The sequence below is a fragment of the Notolepis coatsorum genome (assembly GCF_963971535.1).
Source record: "Notolepis coatsorum genome assembly, chromosome: 5".
NCBI classification, from domain to species: Eukaryota; Metazoa; Chordata; class Actinopteri; order Aulopiformes; family Paralepididae; genus Notolepis; species Notolepis coatsorum.
The window spans coordinates 117527167-117544412 of record NC_140169.1 but is presented as its reverse complement, the minus strand read 5'-3'; the positions used below and the strand labels follow the sequence as shown (position 1 = coordinate 117544412).

Genomic DNA, 17246 nt, shown 5'->3' with positions numbered 1-17246 from the left:
CATTCCTCAAGTAACCTGATGCCGTCCAGACTCACTCACTTCCTCTTTATGAGAACAGCTTACAAAGCGTACCACCTTTCTGTGGCCAGTGTGTCACGTGTTAAAATATGTCGGACTCCACAATGGGGAACTGAATGTGTATTACGCTCCATGCAAATACTTTTTTCCCCTGAGGAAAAAAAAGGTAGAGAACATTACAGAGAAAAAATGGTTTTAATACAAAATACTATTTTACAAAATACAGCGGGAGATTACAGTCACACACACACAGGAAGGGGGTTGATGCAGGTCAGAGTTTCTGCAGGAAGCGCAGCACCAGGTCCCGCAGGACGGTGCGGAGCGGCTCGTTGTTGTCGCAGACGATGTGCGTCCCGTCCTCCTCCAGCTGGATCAGCGTGTCGTCCGCCTGCAGGTGCAGGATGTGTCCATCTGCCGTCTCCTCCACCTTCACCTCCGTGATACCACTCTGCATAGAGGGGGGGGGGACAACAAAGCTAAACTTTGTGTGTAGTGTAAGTCCTTCATGTTTGATGGATGGGTACGTGTAAATATACCGGTAACCTTAATTTGTATCCATTTGAAGAATATAGTATGAAGTGTTTTTGTTCACACCCCGCACTATGTAACCTCGATGGCAGTGCCTTGTGGCTGCAAGAGGTAACGGATAACATATATTCTTTTAAAGTTCCATTTTAAAAAGTTGATATCGATAACATTCAGCCACTAGATGTCGCAATAGAGCACCAGCATGTAATTTATCCAATCAGGTGCATTCCACCTGGGGAAATGAGAAGTAGGGAGGGGATGCGTGTAGTCTTTTACCAACACACTTGCAGTTCCGCGTTCGGGTTCCGCGATCTCATTGGCCACTTTAATAACCCTGTGGTCAGAGTCTGCACTGCAAGTGTCCAGCCTGGCGCTGTGCTCTGCCAGGGAATATGTCAGAAAAAAATTAAAAGGTATAATCTAAACAAATCTAATAGAATTGTAATCATCTAAATGTGGTTACTTCACATCATTCATTAGTGGATCTTCAATATAATTACACTATACGGGACTAAAGGGAGGAGTGGGCATGGTTCTGCTAGAAGGGATTCTGATTTCAGTTCTCTGAGGTGTCGTTCGGTATGCAGAGCACCTTTCCCATATGAGCTCAGCATCAAAAGCTAGAGCTATAAGCCATATTTTCAAATTAACCTCCGTTGTTTTGTCTGGAGGAGCGCCGTTTCATCCACCTGTGTCCTTCCAAGATAGTCCTCTTGGCTATATGTTCCTCCTCCTGCATCTCCAGCGGATGTGTTGGCAGAAGGCGCCGGAGGATTTGATCCACTCGAGAGGGATTTAAGCTCCGTCTATTGGTATTAAATATAAATCTCTCCTCGTGTCGCTGTTATATTATTACGTTTTGCCTGGGAGGCTCCCCGGCAGCGCGATTGACGCAGAGAGAAACGTTAGTGGCTAATCAGATCGCAGAACCCGAACACGGAACTGCAAGTGTGTTGGTAAAAGACTACACGAGGAGGGCATACATGCTCACAAGATGTAAACAACATTCATATTGGACCCTCAAATGTTTTAAATGATAAATTCATTAATCAATTATTTTATGGGGATGAAAAGCAATACTTTTATTCCACACCTTCTAAAAGCTCGATGTATAATTCTTTTAAATGTATTATTATTAATGATACATAAAAATTTTATCTATAGCACCTTTAACTTTGTGCACTGTTTTTAATTTGTGTCATACACATTTGTACTTAGAAATGAGACAGTAGCCTTTTAAATAGTTCTACAGGGAAGATTTCCCACCACTGGTCATGGGACTGAAAGAGCACGTATTGGCAATTCCATTGTGTTACACATATCGCTGATGGGTGGGTTTTCTCTTGTTCAGTCCAATTCCTTGATTGATATTGCAACTTTTCTAGTGAGTTACACAATGTAATTCTTGTGTCTGCTATGTTCAGAGCCTCTTCATTTGAAAGGGGCTCGTTTCGTTGACAGATGATTTGATTCATCTTACATCAATGGCTTCACTGGATACACTCTTGCAAAGACTGAGGGTAAACAGTAGGGTCTTCCTACAGTAGCACAGTTTCTGGGAAATCTAATTTGTTACATACCTAATACGAGCCGGATAGTTTTGCTACTAAGAAATCCAAGTATATAAAATATATAAGCCAGTGGCCACATTTATATAGGGTGTCACTGGTTTAAAATACGATACAAATAGCATTTCTCGACATGCAGTTGTACGACTCAGATTGGACTTTTAGGCGTTTTTCTTTCCCAGCTGTCATGCATTGCAACAAGAACAGCAAAGAACAACAACAATGAGAGACAGGGGAACATCTTTCTATTAAAACTCAATCAGGCTACAGTTACACTAGTCTGTTTACACCACTTCTGGAGTTGGAATTGGAACATCCCCTCACACCGTGCCAGATTTGCGTTGCGTTCACATTTGACAGCCAAGCTCTGTGATCAGATCGCATTACCAAGTTCATTATCCTACGCAAAACAACCGCAAAGAGGAGGAAACATTACTGGAAAACGTCTTTCAGTGTTTGTGAGCTTGTGCTCCTTTTTTATTATGTGGGGTTGACGTAGAAACATGCACTGATGGCAACTTTGAGCCGTTTGATCCTTATCTGGCACTGTAGCCAAGTATGGATGAAATTGAGGGGGAAGTATGGTTGAATGGTTTTAATTTGAAGGGGAAGTAAAAAAAAAAAAAAAAAGTGAAAAACTGTTCGTACAACAATGGAACGTTTTTGTATTTCAATCTGTGGAGTACTAAAGCAATGACCAAACATGAACCCTTTTAAAAAGGTATAAGGACATGATTTTCACAAGGTACAGGGATGAAGAAAGGCTTTGACAATCACTAGGTGTTTACATAGATTATTATGTATTTACTTACTTTATTATTGTGGGTATATACAGTACCAGTCAAAACACAAAAGTAAAAATTTTACTGAATGAGAAGGTGTGTCCAAACCTTTGACTGGTACTGTATATTTAAAAGTATGCAGAATAGTGCATATGCAATGTGTATATATATATATATATTAGTGCTGTCAAACGATTAAAATATTTAACTCGATTAATCGCATGATTGTCCATAGTTAACTCGCGATTAATCGCAAATTAATCAAATTTTTTTTTTTTACCTTAAACAGATCTTTTTCAAGTTCCAAGTTTTAATACTCTTATCAACATGCGAGTCAACAAATGCTTGCTTTGTGCAGCCATTTAACACAAAAGGATGACCCTCATGCATTGCAAATTTGCATCAAATTCAAAACAGAGTGATGCACAAAATAACTTAAAAGAAAATAATAATTTAAAACAATGAATAAAGTGTGCATGAAATAATAGGGGAAAGAAAACGTTAGGAACTTGTTACATTCACACACACAAGGGCTGATTAATCACACACCCCCCTCTCTCCCTCACACACACACTCTCCCAGCTCTTTTTCTCTTTTGCCCCTTCCTCATCTCTCTCACCCCCCTCTCTCTCTATATCTCACACACACACACACACACACTTCAGAAAAAAACATAGTATCAATGAGAGCATCAATAATATATAAGCAAAGGAAACAATATAAGCACCTGAGTGAAGTCTAGTAAAAAAAAAAAAAAAAAAAATCTAGTACATTTTTTTTTTTTTTTTTTAGTTAATCTTGAGTTAAAAAAATTAGTGGCATTAATAGAATCGGGAGTTAACGCGATATTAACGCGATATATTTGACAGCCTTAATATATATATATATATATATATATATATATATATATATATATATATATGTATATTATGTATTTAGACTTTTTGCACCACTCATTATGCGTTTCCGGTGAATCCGAATGATGTCCAGACTACAAGCAATTCCGATCACAATGTGAGCTAGGTCGCCTCGTCGATCAGATCGTTTAGCAGATCCGAACAAAATCTGATTAGTGCACGTCCAGACCTGTCAGCCAGTGTGATCAGATCAGGGCGGCACTGTGGCACAGTGGTCAGCACTGCTGCCTCACAGCAAGAATGTCCTGTGTTCGAACCCCAACAGGGGTCTTTTCTGTGTATAGTTTGCATGTTCTCCCTGTTTTCGCGTGGGTTTCCTCCCACACCATAAAGGCATGCATGTTAGGCAGGGACTACACATGGAAACTAGCTCATTAGCTAATTCTGGCACATTTACATTGATGTGGAAACTGAAGATGCTGATTAATGTGCACTGTCGCTGGATACAAAATAAATAGATAAACCTAAACTTAAACTTAGATATTAGAAGCATTAAAAACACTGGTGTAACTGTAGCATGTCTCTATGAAAACCTGGACCACACACTCTTTTATTTCTGTGGCCTATCTGTCTGCCCTCTTTGTGGGGGGATTTCTCTTCCTTCTCAGGCCAAACTTGAAGGCACGTATCAAAAGAAATATCAGCTGTGTGAAGGACTGGGGGGGGGGGGGGGGGTGGATTCATTAGGTTATGGCAACGCCATCATAAAATAGTTAATAGCTGGTCCGACATTTAAGGCTCCGGTCGTGAACATTAGTTTTAATAGACAGGGCCTATCCATTTGACAAATTCCAATAAAAATCACAGACAGCAGCCAGACATGATCTGTCTCAGCAGAAAGCGGAGCACTGTGGTGCAGTCATCTAGTCACTTTTGTTTTCACTGAAGTTTTTTGAGGAATACATCTCTTCAGAGAGATAGACATTATTTACCAAAGAATCTTTACCGAGAACACTTTGAAATGAGCGGAAATCGCTGCCCCAATGGACCTATATCAAACCCGCCCTCTTTTCTTGATCCTGTTTGTGCGAGGAAAGCAGCGGTTGTGATTGGGGGATCAAGAAAAGACGGCAGAGTTTTAGATGGGTCAATTGGGAACTGTGTGTGGGTGGGGGGGCTAGGCTTTTTTCATTTTCCCAATAACATCATGATAAATATCTTGTGTGTTTAAATATTCCAATAGTGCCAGGCTTATAATCCAAAAACCTAAAAGACAAATAAGAAGATCAAATGTGAACAGCAACTTGCCACGCCTGCATCGTTACCATGACAACCAATGCCGATATGCCAGTAAATTATTATATTGTATTTTTTTTAATCAATTTTTGTCTCCCCCTTTTTTCCGTATTTTTCTCCCATCTCAATTTAGTCGTTATGCCAATTCCCTTCCTGGTCGTTGCGCGCATTTCCCCCCCACTAGCCGGCCTAGGGAGGGTTGAAGACTATCACATGCCTCCTCCGATACATGTGGAGTCAGCCAGCCGCTTCTATATATTATACCTTTTATTTTTATTTTTTTTATATAAATAGTAGTCGACTAATAGTCGACTAACTGCAAATTTTGGCCAATCATAGTCGACTATCCAAATCCTTAGTCGGGGACAGCCCTAGTCTGAACATACAAAGCTGATCACAACGTGGGCAGTGTAATAGCCAATTTCATGTCTCTTCTCTTTACATGTGTGAAAACAAGCTGTTTTCCTGTTTATCCTCTCTCAAACGTGAGAACCCGTCTTAACTCTTTTTCTGCCAACAACGATTAAACTCGTTATTGGCCGCCAATCGTTGAACGCCAACAACGAGTATACTCGTTATTTGATCGTTATTTCTTTTATTCGCTATCCATCCAGGGAGCCTGGTGTTATCATAGGGAATGAGTCTGAGATCGCAAAAGTCCAATACCGCCACCTGGTGGGATGCGGCCAATATTGCACTTCCTTTGAAATTCTGTGTATTGAGCTGTGCGTCGATTATATTGGTCCGGGTGGACTTTTCGAATAACCTGAAGCTAGGGCTTCACCCGATTGCATTGAATTGTTTTTCGGGACCCCCAATGCATTATGCTGTGGTGGGTTATGTCGTGGGCCAAATGGACATACGATCTACCAGATGGCAATCAAATTATTGGAATATTCTTTTTGGAATCCCACCGGACACAGGTAAGAGCAATTTAACGTCAATTTCAGCTTGATTGTGCCTTGTTTTCATAGCCATCGCCCTGATCAGCGTATGTTGTTGTACTAACGAATGCAGTTATTGACAATCAATTAATCAGAACCGCCCCCCCCCCCTTTCATGCATTAATGATGGAACATAATACCGATCATATGCATTTGAATTTTTAAATTGTAGCGTGTGTAGGGACGAAATGCCAATGGATTTAATATAATACACGTCGCAGGCTATTACTAGCCTCCCAGGAATTACCCTAAACCGCTCTAAAACCATACTTATTCACCACGGTATAAAACGGGAATGTATGGATGGAAAAATACGATAGATTGAACAATAGATACTCGATGTCAAATGGGCCATAGTATTGCATCCATAGCTATAATATAGAATATAGTTATAGCCCTGCAAACAAGGTGACTGACTCCTTGGTTTAATGCGTGGCAGCGCATAGCCATATCCCAGAAACAGTGTGGCAGAGAATGAGTTAAGACATGGTCTCATATCTTTAAACAGTCACAACAGACTTTAAAACCGTACGCATACTCTCTTAACACTATGATCGCCGCGGACAAGTTTTCACGTCATTCCGAGCCGAATAAGTCTGCCGAAGACGCCGTAACTCGTCTTTGATGTCAATATTTCAAAAATCTGTCATCGAAATCATATTTCCTTTCCGGAGTCCTGAGACACACTGCTGATCTCCTCTCAACTCTCTAGCGGTTCAAGAGCGCCATCTGGTGGCCGATCGGCAGATCGCCAACCGGATATTAACCTTTGAACCGGTAGTGCTCACTCCATATGTGGTCCGACCACTCGCTATAGCTCCCGCGACTCCATCTTGAAACACTGGATAATAGATCACTCGCCCTAACTCAATAAACAACGTTATTTGGACGTATATACTATTATACAACCTGGAAATGGATCGGGCATTTCTACATCCCATAATAGAAAAAAATCTGTTCCACGCTCATCTGCCAGCGGCGCGAGGAAGCCACGGTAAGATTCAGCGTTATTTTCTAACGTTTTCTATACTAACTGATCTGATGAACATATGACCCACTCTGGATGAATCATCTAACGCTGCCCACGGAATTATAAACGATCCCCCGCCCATCCGGTCAACATCAGATGATGCGTAGAAACTTCTAGAAGTACGTGCAGTTGACATTTTTTATCTCGCACAGATTCCTACCAAACTGTATTTGATCATCAATATAATGCATTTGGGGCTATAAATCACGTTCTGAAGAAAGCTGCAGAAAACGATAAAAACATACTTATACTTTAGACCATATTTTAGTATGAATATGTGAATGAAAAAGTTTAACGTTGCTACACCCTGAACAATACATATAGGACATTGAATGGGCCATAATAATGGCAGTTTAGCAATAGAATTTAAAAAGTTATAGCCCTGCAAAGAAGGGGAACTTCTCCATAGACAAATAGAGCTGGCGAGGGATGGTAAATTATGAATTTAACCCATGGCGATTAAAGTGTTAATGTAATGTCCGTTTTTTTGTTTTTTTTTAATCTACTTTTTCTCCCATTTTTCTATTTTCTCTCCCATCCCAATTTTTTGTATCGTCCAATTCTACCCTCCCCTGTCTCGAACGCTGTTAGGCCATGCCTCCCACAAGCCGGCTGCAATGTGGACGAAGCCTTACATCACGTGTCCCCTCCGGTACTCGAGGAAGCAGCCGTCGCATTTTTTCACCTGCACAGTGCGATCTCTCAGCGTCGGGGGTCTGCGTGGGAGGGACACGCCGCCCCCGTCGCTTCCTGATTCTGCTGCGCAGGCGCACCAACCGACCTGTAGGAGTCGCTGTCCACAACGTCCGATCCCTACTCATCAGCTTCCCACCCCCTAATACTGCGCCTTGCCCACTACACCACCTAGCCGCCCTGTAATGTCCGTTTCTGAAGATGTATGCATACTCCCTTAAAATCTTCACAAAGGTGAAGGTCACCCTGATCTGGTAACTTGCACGTACACATAGGGTATAAAGTATTGTGTATTGCATTAATTCGGCAGCATCTCACTGAGCAGACTGCCACTGTTGTGATTTTGCTCTTCACTGATGGTTTGACCTTTTTGACCGGTTTGAGTTTTAGCCACAACAGTCAGCCTAAAAAAATTCTGGTTTGAAAAATGAATCAGATTTGCCTGCTATGTGAGCTGCAAAATCTCCACAAATTGAGTATAACATTTTCATTTTATGACCAGCCATTAACACATTCAGGGCCAACAGCGCCCTCTGCTGATGGCCCTTCGGTGCCAGTGCTTTATCCAATGGAGGATAGACTTATTTGCGAGTGCTTAAAACATATCAAATATAATATCAATAGATCTAGTGATCAGTGATCGTCAATGAGTTGCTTCCAGTCAACATGCACGAAACAGATAATTTTTTCATACATACATTTCCATTTTATACCGTGATGAATATCAATATATTTCTAGGGCGTTCTGTCTCATCTCAATAAACTCCAGCAAATCGAGCTTAAATGTATTTCCTTAGAAATCGTGCCATTTGTCGCTTGATTTATGAATCGTTTTCAAATAAACGCTAGATTATCGATAGTATATGTGTCCTCATGCACGAAGAGAAGCGGGGTCTGAAAAATCGCTTCTCCGTACTTTGGTCGGCACGAACCTCACACACACACACGCACACACACACACGCACGCTCCGATGGCGGTGAAAGGAACATCCGATTTACCCCAAGATTCGTAACATAAAGGCCTTACCTCACATCTGATGTCATGCAAAAAGATTAATCCAATTCCTGATCGCCATTCCAAATATTGATCCAACGCTATATATCCAAAACACATAATCCACGCTGCTCCGAGTGTCCTCAGTCCATCTGTTATAACGATACTGCATGCCCGAGAAGTAAAACCTGGACCGGACTTATTTTTTTGATGCAGTCCCAGCCAATCCAATCCAATGATGTGCAATACCATCCGGGAGACGATAGGCGGCGTTATTTGCCCTTTGCGAGCTCAGACCCATTCCCAATGATAACGTCAGGTTGGATGGAAGAAAAATGAATGGATATCGCTAATAAAAGAAATATGGGTTTGGCGCCCAGAGCATGGCGAGTTAACCCGGACTATCTCGGGTTTGGCCTCCAAAGTGTTATGAGTGCCTTCTGAATAAGAACATCTCTCCTACCTTATGGATGACATTAAAATAACTGGGGAGCTTTGAGGATTATTATTAATACTTAACCACATCCACCAATTTAATCCTTTCTGGACCAGCGATGTCAGTACATTTCCCCAGCTACTTTCATAATAATCCCAAACCCCAATTACCTCCATCATACCGTACCTCAAGTAAAATCTGTTCTAGTGAGTTTTACTTTTACTGTCCTTTTAGGTCAAATCTAATTCATAAGACAATGGTTAGAGAGAAAGGCAAAAAATACAAGGTTAAAGCTGCTATAGATGATATCAAGCCGCTAGATGTCGCACTAGAGCACCAGCATATAATTTACGCAATCATGTATCCTGTAGGCTTGAAGCCTTTTTACAATGCATCCGCGTTTCCGGGTTCCCGTTTTGCATTCTGATTGGCCAGGTCATGTGACATAAGCGCCAATCGTGGGACGGCAAGTTTCTACACTGGTTAAGCTTAGGCACTCTTCGAAGTTGGTTAAGGTTAGAGTTTGTCTTAGAGCGTGACGGCAAGTTCTTTCGCCGGTTAAGCTTAGGCACTCTTTCGAAGTTAGTTAAGGTTGGAGTTTGTCTTAGAGCATGGCGATAGAACGCCAGGTAGTTTGCAGGCTGTTCGACGCGGAAACGGGCAAACACGCTATTGGGCACACATGTCACATGACCTGGCCAATCAGAGCGCCAGAAACGCGGATGCGTTGTAAAAAGGCTACACGCATCCTGTAGAGAAAGGATACATGCAAGCAACACATAAACAACATCATCCATATTGGACAGCCAAGATTTTTTCAATGATAAATTCATTAAAGGGGAACTATTTAGCTATTTCTTTCACTATTTCGGCAATTTTACACAATTCCTGTGAGTCTATGCAAAAATAATTCATTGATTTGTATTTCTAATCAAGTACTGTAGAGCACCAGTTTCTGCACTTCCAGATTCCAAGCTGTTTTTGGCTGGGCTCCGCCCATACTCGCAATGCGCTTTGAGGGGATATATAGCTGTAATCTGTCAGGGGATGCAGCAAATACTTTGCTATCTTCATTTCATTGTAAAATCAAAGCGAAGTCTACAGAAGAACATTGACAACTTAGATAATTAACCTCTTCCGTCAGACTGTCTGACATAATTATCGTTTTATTTTACAAACGTATTCAAGAATAAACATCATAACCATGTCACAACAGCAGTTATAATGTATATTTTCATCAATACGTTTGTTTACCAATAGGTTAAAGTGTTATTAGTGAGATTTTAGTTTTAGAAAATGTAGTTTTTGTGTTCAGAATGGCTTAGTTCAGTGGGAGAGGATCTCGTGACATCTGAACTGGAGGAATGCGAATTTGAGACCTGGACAGTGTTGGTACAACCCCACATTGCTAGAAAACAATGCAAACCCCTGGAAAAGGCCTTTTATAAGATAGTTCCCCTTTAATCAATAAATTTTTTTTGGGGGGGAGCAATACTTTTATTCCACACCTTTCTAAAAGCTCTGTGTATGTCTTATTTCCTTTTGAAACTATTACATAAAGATTTTGTCTATAGCACCTTTAACACTTTGGTTGCCACTTGTTAACATGGTAAAACATGGTTGAATGCCACCACCCACTTCAATGATAAATTATGGCTGTGTCTAATCTGCCCGTCGCTTATCAATGACTTGTTTGCAGTCAACATTGTCGAAACGGATTTTTTTTTTTTAATAATCTGTTAATTTCCGTTTTATAGCATTTTGAAAAGCCCTCGTTTTCTTGAAAGTTTCAGGAAAATATATAGATTCCGTGATAAACGGCATTTACTGGAATATTCTGGAATACACAAAAAACTTTGTCATTTTTCGGCCTATTTATGAATCGTTTTCAAATAAACGCTAGATTATCGATAGTATATGTGTACTTATGCACGCTAGAGAAGCGATCTGAAAAATATATTCTCTCATTTCCTGATCAGCACACACACACACACATGGGGCAAACGCTGATATATAGGTGGAAACAGATCCGATTACCCCAAGACTGGTAAAATAAATTGCTTACCTCAGATCAGATGTTCTCCAAAAAGATTATTCCAATTCCTGATCGCCATTCCAAATATCGATCGCGTTTATTGATTCAGCGCTGGGTACTGTAAATATGTATTCCACGTTGTTTTGCGGCTCTGCGATCACTTCGGTCTCTTCAGATGGCTTGACGGAAAAGTAAAATGAGGACACTAGACCCCCCCCCCATCGGTATAATCCAATGGGGTGCAGTACCACAGGGAGACTATAGGGGGCGGTATTTTCCCAATGGAGCTCAGAGAGAGTCTGCAGCACTAGCGTGAGGCTCGATTGATGAAATATGAATTCAAATCGCTAATAAAAAATAATACAACAAACGCTATATAGCGTTGGTGGCATTCAACAGTCGGCATGAACTAACGACAAAACGCGTCCGTGGCACTCAAAGTGTTAATGTAGACTATTGTAACGTGTCCTGACCTTGTGCAGCGTGGCCAGGAAGGCTTCCAGGGGCACGACTCCGCTGAGCAGGGGTTTGGGGGCCAGCAGCTCCGGGGGCTCCTCCGGCACACGCTTCCTCTTCTTCGTGGGAGGAGCTGGGGGGGGTTTAGGCACCGACTGACAACACAGGAGGTGTGAAAAGACAGTTAGACACTTTACATTTTTTAATACAACTTACATGTTACAGGGTTCCCACAGACATTGCAAAATGAAATTCAAGGACTTTAAAGTACTTTCCTAATCACCATTTTATCACTATTTTTACTAGGGATGTCTTAACACTATGGTCGCCAAACACGCCGTACCACGTCATTCCCCGCCATGCTCATTCTGCCAAAGACGCCGTACCACGTCTTTGATATCAATATTTCAAAAATCTGTGATCGAAATCATATTTCTCCCCCGGAGACTTGAGATCTACTGTTGATCCCCTCTCAACTCTCCAACGGTTCAAGAGCGCCATCTGGTGACCGATCGGCGGATCGCCCAGAGCGGAAACAGGAAATGGAAGCTGGTGCTCATTCCAATTCGGTCCGATCACTCGGTAATAGTCCCAGGACTCGAGCTAGACACAACGGATAGCAATCCGTTACCAATAACTCGATAAACAACATGATTTGGACGTATACCGGTATACTATTATACAACTTGGAAATGGATCGCATATTTCTACATCCCATAATAGGAATATTTCTGTTCCACGCTCATCGCCCAACGCTATGAGGAAGCTACGGTAAGATTCAGCCTTATTTTTTAACGTGTTCGATACTAACTGCTCTAATGATCATATCACCCACACTAGATGAATCATCTAACGTTGGCCACGGAATTATAAACGACCCCCCCCCCATCCGGTCAACATCAGATGATCAGTAGTAACTTCTAGAAGCACGTCCATTTGAATTTTTTTATCTCGCGCAGATTCCTATCAAACTGTATTTGATCATCAATATAATGCATTTGGGGCTATAAATCACGTTCTGGAGAAAGCTGCAGAAAACGATAAAAAAATACTTATACTTAGACCGTATTTTAGTATAAATATGTGAATCAAAAAGTATAACGTTGCTACACCCTGAACAATAGATACTTGACGTTGAATGGGCCATAGTAATGTCAATTTAGCAATACAATTTAAAAAGTTATAGCCCTGCAAAGAAGGTAAACATCCCCATAGACAAATAGAGCTGGCGGAGGATGGTATATTAACCCTTTAATCGCCGTTGACGCTGGAACACATCATTCCCCGCCATGCTCATTCTGCCGTTGACGCTGGACAGCGTCTTTGATATCAATATTTCAAAAATCTGTGATCGAAATCATATTTCTCCCCCGGAGACATGAGATGTACTGGTGAGCCCCTATCAACTCTCTAACGGTTCAAGAGCGCCATCTGGTGGCCGATCGGCCTGATCGCCCAGGGAAGAAACAGGAAGTGGAAGCTGGTGCTCATTTCAATTTGGTCCGATCACTCGCTATAGGTCCCGGGACTCGATCGACACAATGGATAGCGATCCGTTGCCAATAACTCGATAAACAACATGATTTGGACGTATATACTATTATACAACCTGGAAATGGATCGGGTATTTCTACATCCCATAATAGAAAAAATTCTGTTCCACGCTCATCTCCCAACGGCGAGAGGAAGCTACGGTGAGTTTCAGCGTTATTTTTTAATGTCTTCTATACTAACTGCTCTAATGATCATATCACCCACACTAGATGAATGATATAACGTTGCCCACGGAATTATAAACGACCCCCGCCCCTTCCGGTCAACATCAGATCATACGTAGTAACTTCTAGAAGTACGTGCAGTTGAATTTTTTTATCTCGCGCCGATTGCTATCAAACTGTATACAATCATCAATAGAATGCATTTAGGGCTATAAATCACGTTCTGGAGAAAGCTGCAGAAAACGATAAAAACATACTTATACTTTAGACCGTATTTTAGTATGAATATGTGAATGAAAAAGTATAACGTTGCTACACCCTTAACAATAGATATAGGACTTTGAATGGGCCATGGTAATGTCAATTTAGCAATACAATTAAAAAAGTTATAGCCCTGCAAAGAAGGGGAACTTCTCCATGTTAAATAGGGCTGGCGAGGGATGGTAAATTATGAATTTAACCCCGGCGATCAAAGTGTTAAGAATATAAGCCTGGCGACCAAAGTGTTAAATACTTCGAAGCTTCGTTCGATGGCACAAGCTTCGAACATTAAAAAAAAATCGAAGTTTAAAAAAAAGAAATTAAAAGAAATTAAATTAAAAAAAAACGCAAATCTTTTTTTCAATTTTTTTTTTTTTTGGCGCTCAACGCTTGGATTTGAAACACGCGAAATCTCGGGTTTGGCGCTGAATGAGTTAAGAAATGTTTTTATCATGGATGAACAAAACTTGGTTGATTTGAATTTCTTTTTTTTTTAAACTTTGGCCATTTCCCTGGCTCTTTTATACGTTTATCGCATTTATACTTGGTCAAGTTCGACCGACAGAAGCAGGCTGAAAGGGTTCAGATGGGGGGGAAGACACTCTGTGAAAGGCACGGCTGCAGTCCGGGATTCGAACTCGCTCAGCCCCAGATCCGTGACGAGCACGGTTGTCCACGGCGCTGAAATAGCACTCGCGGTACGTGGTGAGCTACTGGAGCTCCCCTGTTGATTTGAATTTCAACGACTTATTAAGCACCTTGTTAACACTTTGGCTGCCTAAGGTTAAATTCATGATATACCATAGATTGCCAGCGCTATTTGTCTATGGAGAAAGTCCCCTTCTTTGCAGGGCTATAACTTTTTAAATTCTATTGCTACATTGCCATTATTAGGGCCCATTCAAAGTCCTATATGTATTGTTCATTGTGTAGCAACGTTAAACTTTTTCATTCACATATTCATAGTAAAGTATGGTCTAATGTATAAGTATGTTTTCATCTCTTTCTGCAGCTTTCTCCAGAACGTGATATATAGCCCCAAATGCATTATATTGATGATGAAATACAGTTTGATGGCAATCAGCGCGATATAAAAAATTCCAACTAGACGTACTTCTAGAAGTTACTACACGTCATCTGATGTTGACCGGATGGGCGAGGGGGCGTTTATAATTCCGTGGGCAGCGTTATACCAATCATCTAATGTGGGTCAAATGTTGATAATAGCAGTTAGTATCGAAGACGGTAACGTTACACGCTGAAACTCACCCCAGTCTCCGCGCGCCGTTGGGCGATCATCGTAGAGTAGAAATCTTATCATTATGGGATATATTTTTACCCGGTCCATCTCCAGCTTGTATAATGGTATATACGTCCAAATCATGTTGTTTATCGAGTTATTGCCAATCGATCACCGTGTAGCGTGACGAGCCAGAGTCCCATGACCTATAGCGAGCGCCCGGAAGTACTACGGACGTCTAGGACAACCTCTATGCCACATCCTGTTTGGCGACTGCGCCGATCGGCCACCAGATGGCGCTCCTGAACCGCCAGAGAGCTCAGTGGGTCCTGCTGGTGGATCTCAGGCCAGCGGAGGGGACATATGAATCCGATCGCAGATTTTTGAAATATTGATATAAGGACGACGTAACGCGTCCTCCGGCAACTTTAGCATGGCCAGCAAAGACGTCTAAAGACGGTTCCCGGCAGTCAAAGTGTTAAAAAATTAGCTGTTTTCAAGGAATTCCAGGCCTCGACTTTTTTTGGTAAAAAATCAAGCACTTTAAGCACTTCAAGGACCTTGTGTGAACCCTGATGTTAAACAAACTTCGCAGCCACACACGCACACAAACCTGTAGCGTGTGCTTGTTGTCCTTGGAATGTAGCACTGCAGACACGGTTGCCACAGAGACGCCAGGTTTGATTTCAGAGGGCACCAGGGACTTGGCAAGCTGCAAAGAGAGAGGCGCAGATGGTGACATTTATGGACGGCAGTCGCCCACATTCCCATCAATCGATTATGAAGCCGACTTCACGGGTGACAACGAGTGGCACATGATCAGTGGAAGTAGGAGGAGGAAAAACGCACGCTGCCAAAGGTATTACTTATTCTGACACTCACACCGCCCTGTTCTTTAAAACACCGGCTTGTGTTGCGAGGCCCATGCTCTTGTCACGGTTGTCTATTGACTTTCAAATGGCGGGGGAACTAATTACAACATGAAATATTGCTGGGTTTGTGGCAATCTTTAAATGGAGTTGGCACAGTTATTTATTTATTTAAACTTGTGCGAGGCTGAATCCAGAACGCTAGTAATTGAAAGTATCAAACCTCTGGCAGCAGGTGGACGCGTTCGTAGCGCCGTCTGAAGGGCAGGCTGAGGACGGAGCAGCGCCTGTAGGGCATGGGCGGAGGCTGCAGCTCCAGCATCAGGTCTGAGCGGTGGGACTGGGAGGGTGGAGGCTGGGTGTACTGCTCCGGACACACCACATGGAGGGGCTGCAGGGAGGGGGGGGGGGGGGGGGGGGGGATCAATCTACATTTGAATAATCCGATACATTTTATAAAATCCCAGATTATAAAAAAAAAAAAAAAAGTGTGCTCAGATTCAGATGACTTTATTCACCATATTGTATATACAAATGGAACATGATTCGACATTACAGTGCATGATTTTTTTCACAAATAAGAATAACATAATAAATAAGTGCAAAACAGGACAGAACAGTGAGACAACAATAAGACTGTAAAAGTGCAGTGGTTGGGACATGGATACAGTGCAGCACAGTTCAAGTCCAGAGGCCTAGCAGCTCGCCATAGAGGGGTGGGGGGGGGGGGGGGGGGGGGAGCAGGGGGACACCTGACTCGTTTACCAGGCGAGCTGCTGAGGGGAAGAAACTGAGTCTATGACGGGACTTTAATGTGTTGGTCTTGTTAAATTAAAAATACATTAATGTAACTGCTTAATGTAATTCTTAAAACATTTGTAATAACCAGGTTAGAGGGTTCCTTGTACAGTTTACAGCATTTTGTTCTCAGAGAATCTCATATTCAAGCAAAATAGTATTGAATCCCTAACCGATATCGAATCAAAACCTTGTGAATCGGAATCAAATTGATGGGGGAAATCAGTGACAATACCCAGCCCTAGTGTCATCACACAAGTCAGGAACCCAATATACAAGTTTTTTGTTGTTGTTGGTGTCATGGAGGAGCCCAGGCTCATTGGATATATCACACATATCACTAACATATTACTACTACTGTCGAACAATGTCTACGTTTACATGCATGGACTAACCCGGCTACTGGCCATATTACAGTCAAGGGCCCTCATTCATAACAACACTCGCTGACAGTATTGTCCCCACAAAAAAGGCGAGGGTGTTCCCGAACCAGAAACCATGGGTGGACAGTACTATCAGAGCAGCTCTGAACTCTCGCACCACTGCTTATAACCTTGGCAGAGAGTCAGGAAACATGGAAGAGTACAAGACAACAGTCTACACTCTGCGCAAGGCTGTTAAACTTGCTAAAGAGGACGTATGCCGACAAGATGGAGGCACAAATGGCACAGAATGACACAAGAGGCTTATGGCAGGGACTGAGGACTATGACTGACTACAAAG

General features: G+C 42.0%; 1 protein-coding gene across 1 annotated transcript in view; it reads right to left on the bottom strand.

Annotated features, from left to right (window-relative positions):
* Nucleotides 1-200: 200 nt before the first annotated feature.
* The window catches only part of ints9 (integrator complex subunit 9), a 55382-nt gene continuing 38336 nt past the window's right edge, over nt 201-17246 (bottom strand). The window contains exons 14-17 of the mRNA XM_084315077.1: nt 15949-16116; nt 15470-15568; nt 11655-11792; nt 201-466 (exon numbers count right to left, since the gene is read on the bottom strand). Coding sequence (XP_084171203.1) covers nt 290-466; nt 11655-11792; nt 15470-15568; nt 15949-16116 — 582 coding nt within the window. The 3' untranslated portion in view covers nt 201-289. The remainder of the gene's footprint in view (nt 467-11654; nt 11793-15469; nt 15569-15948; nt 16117-17246) is intronic.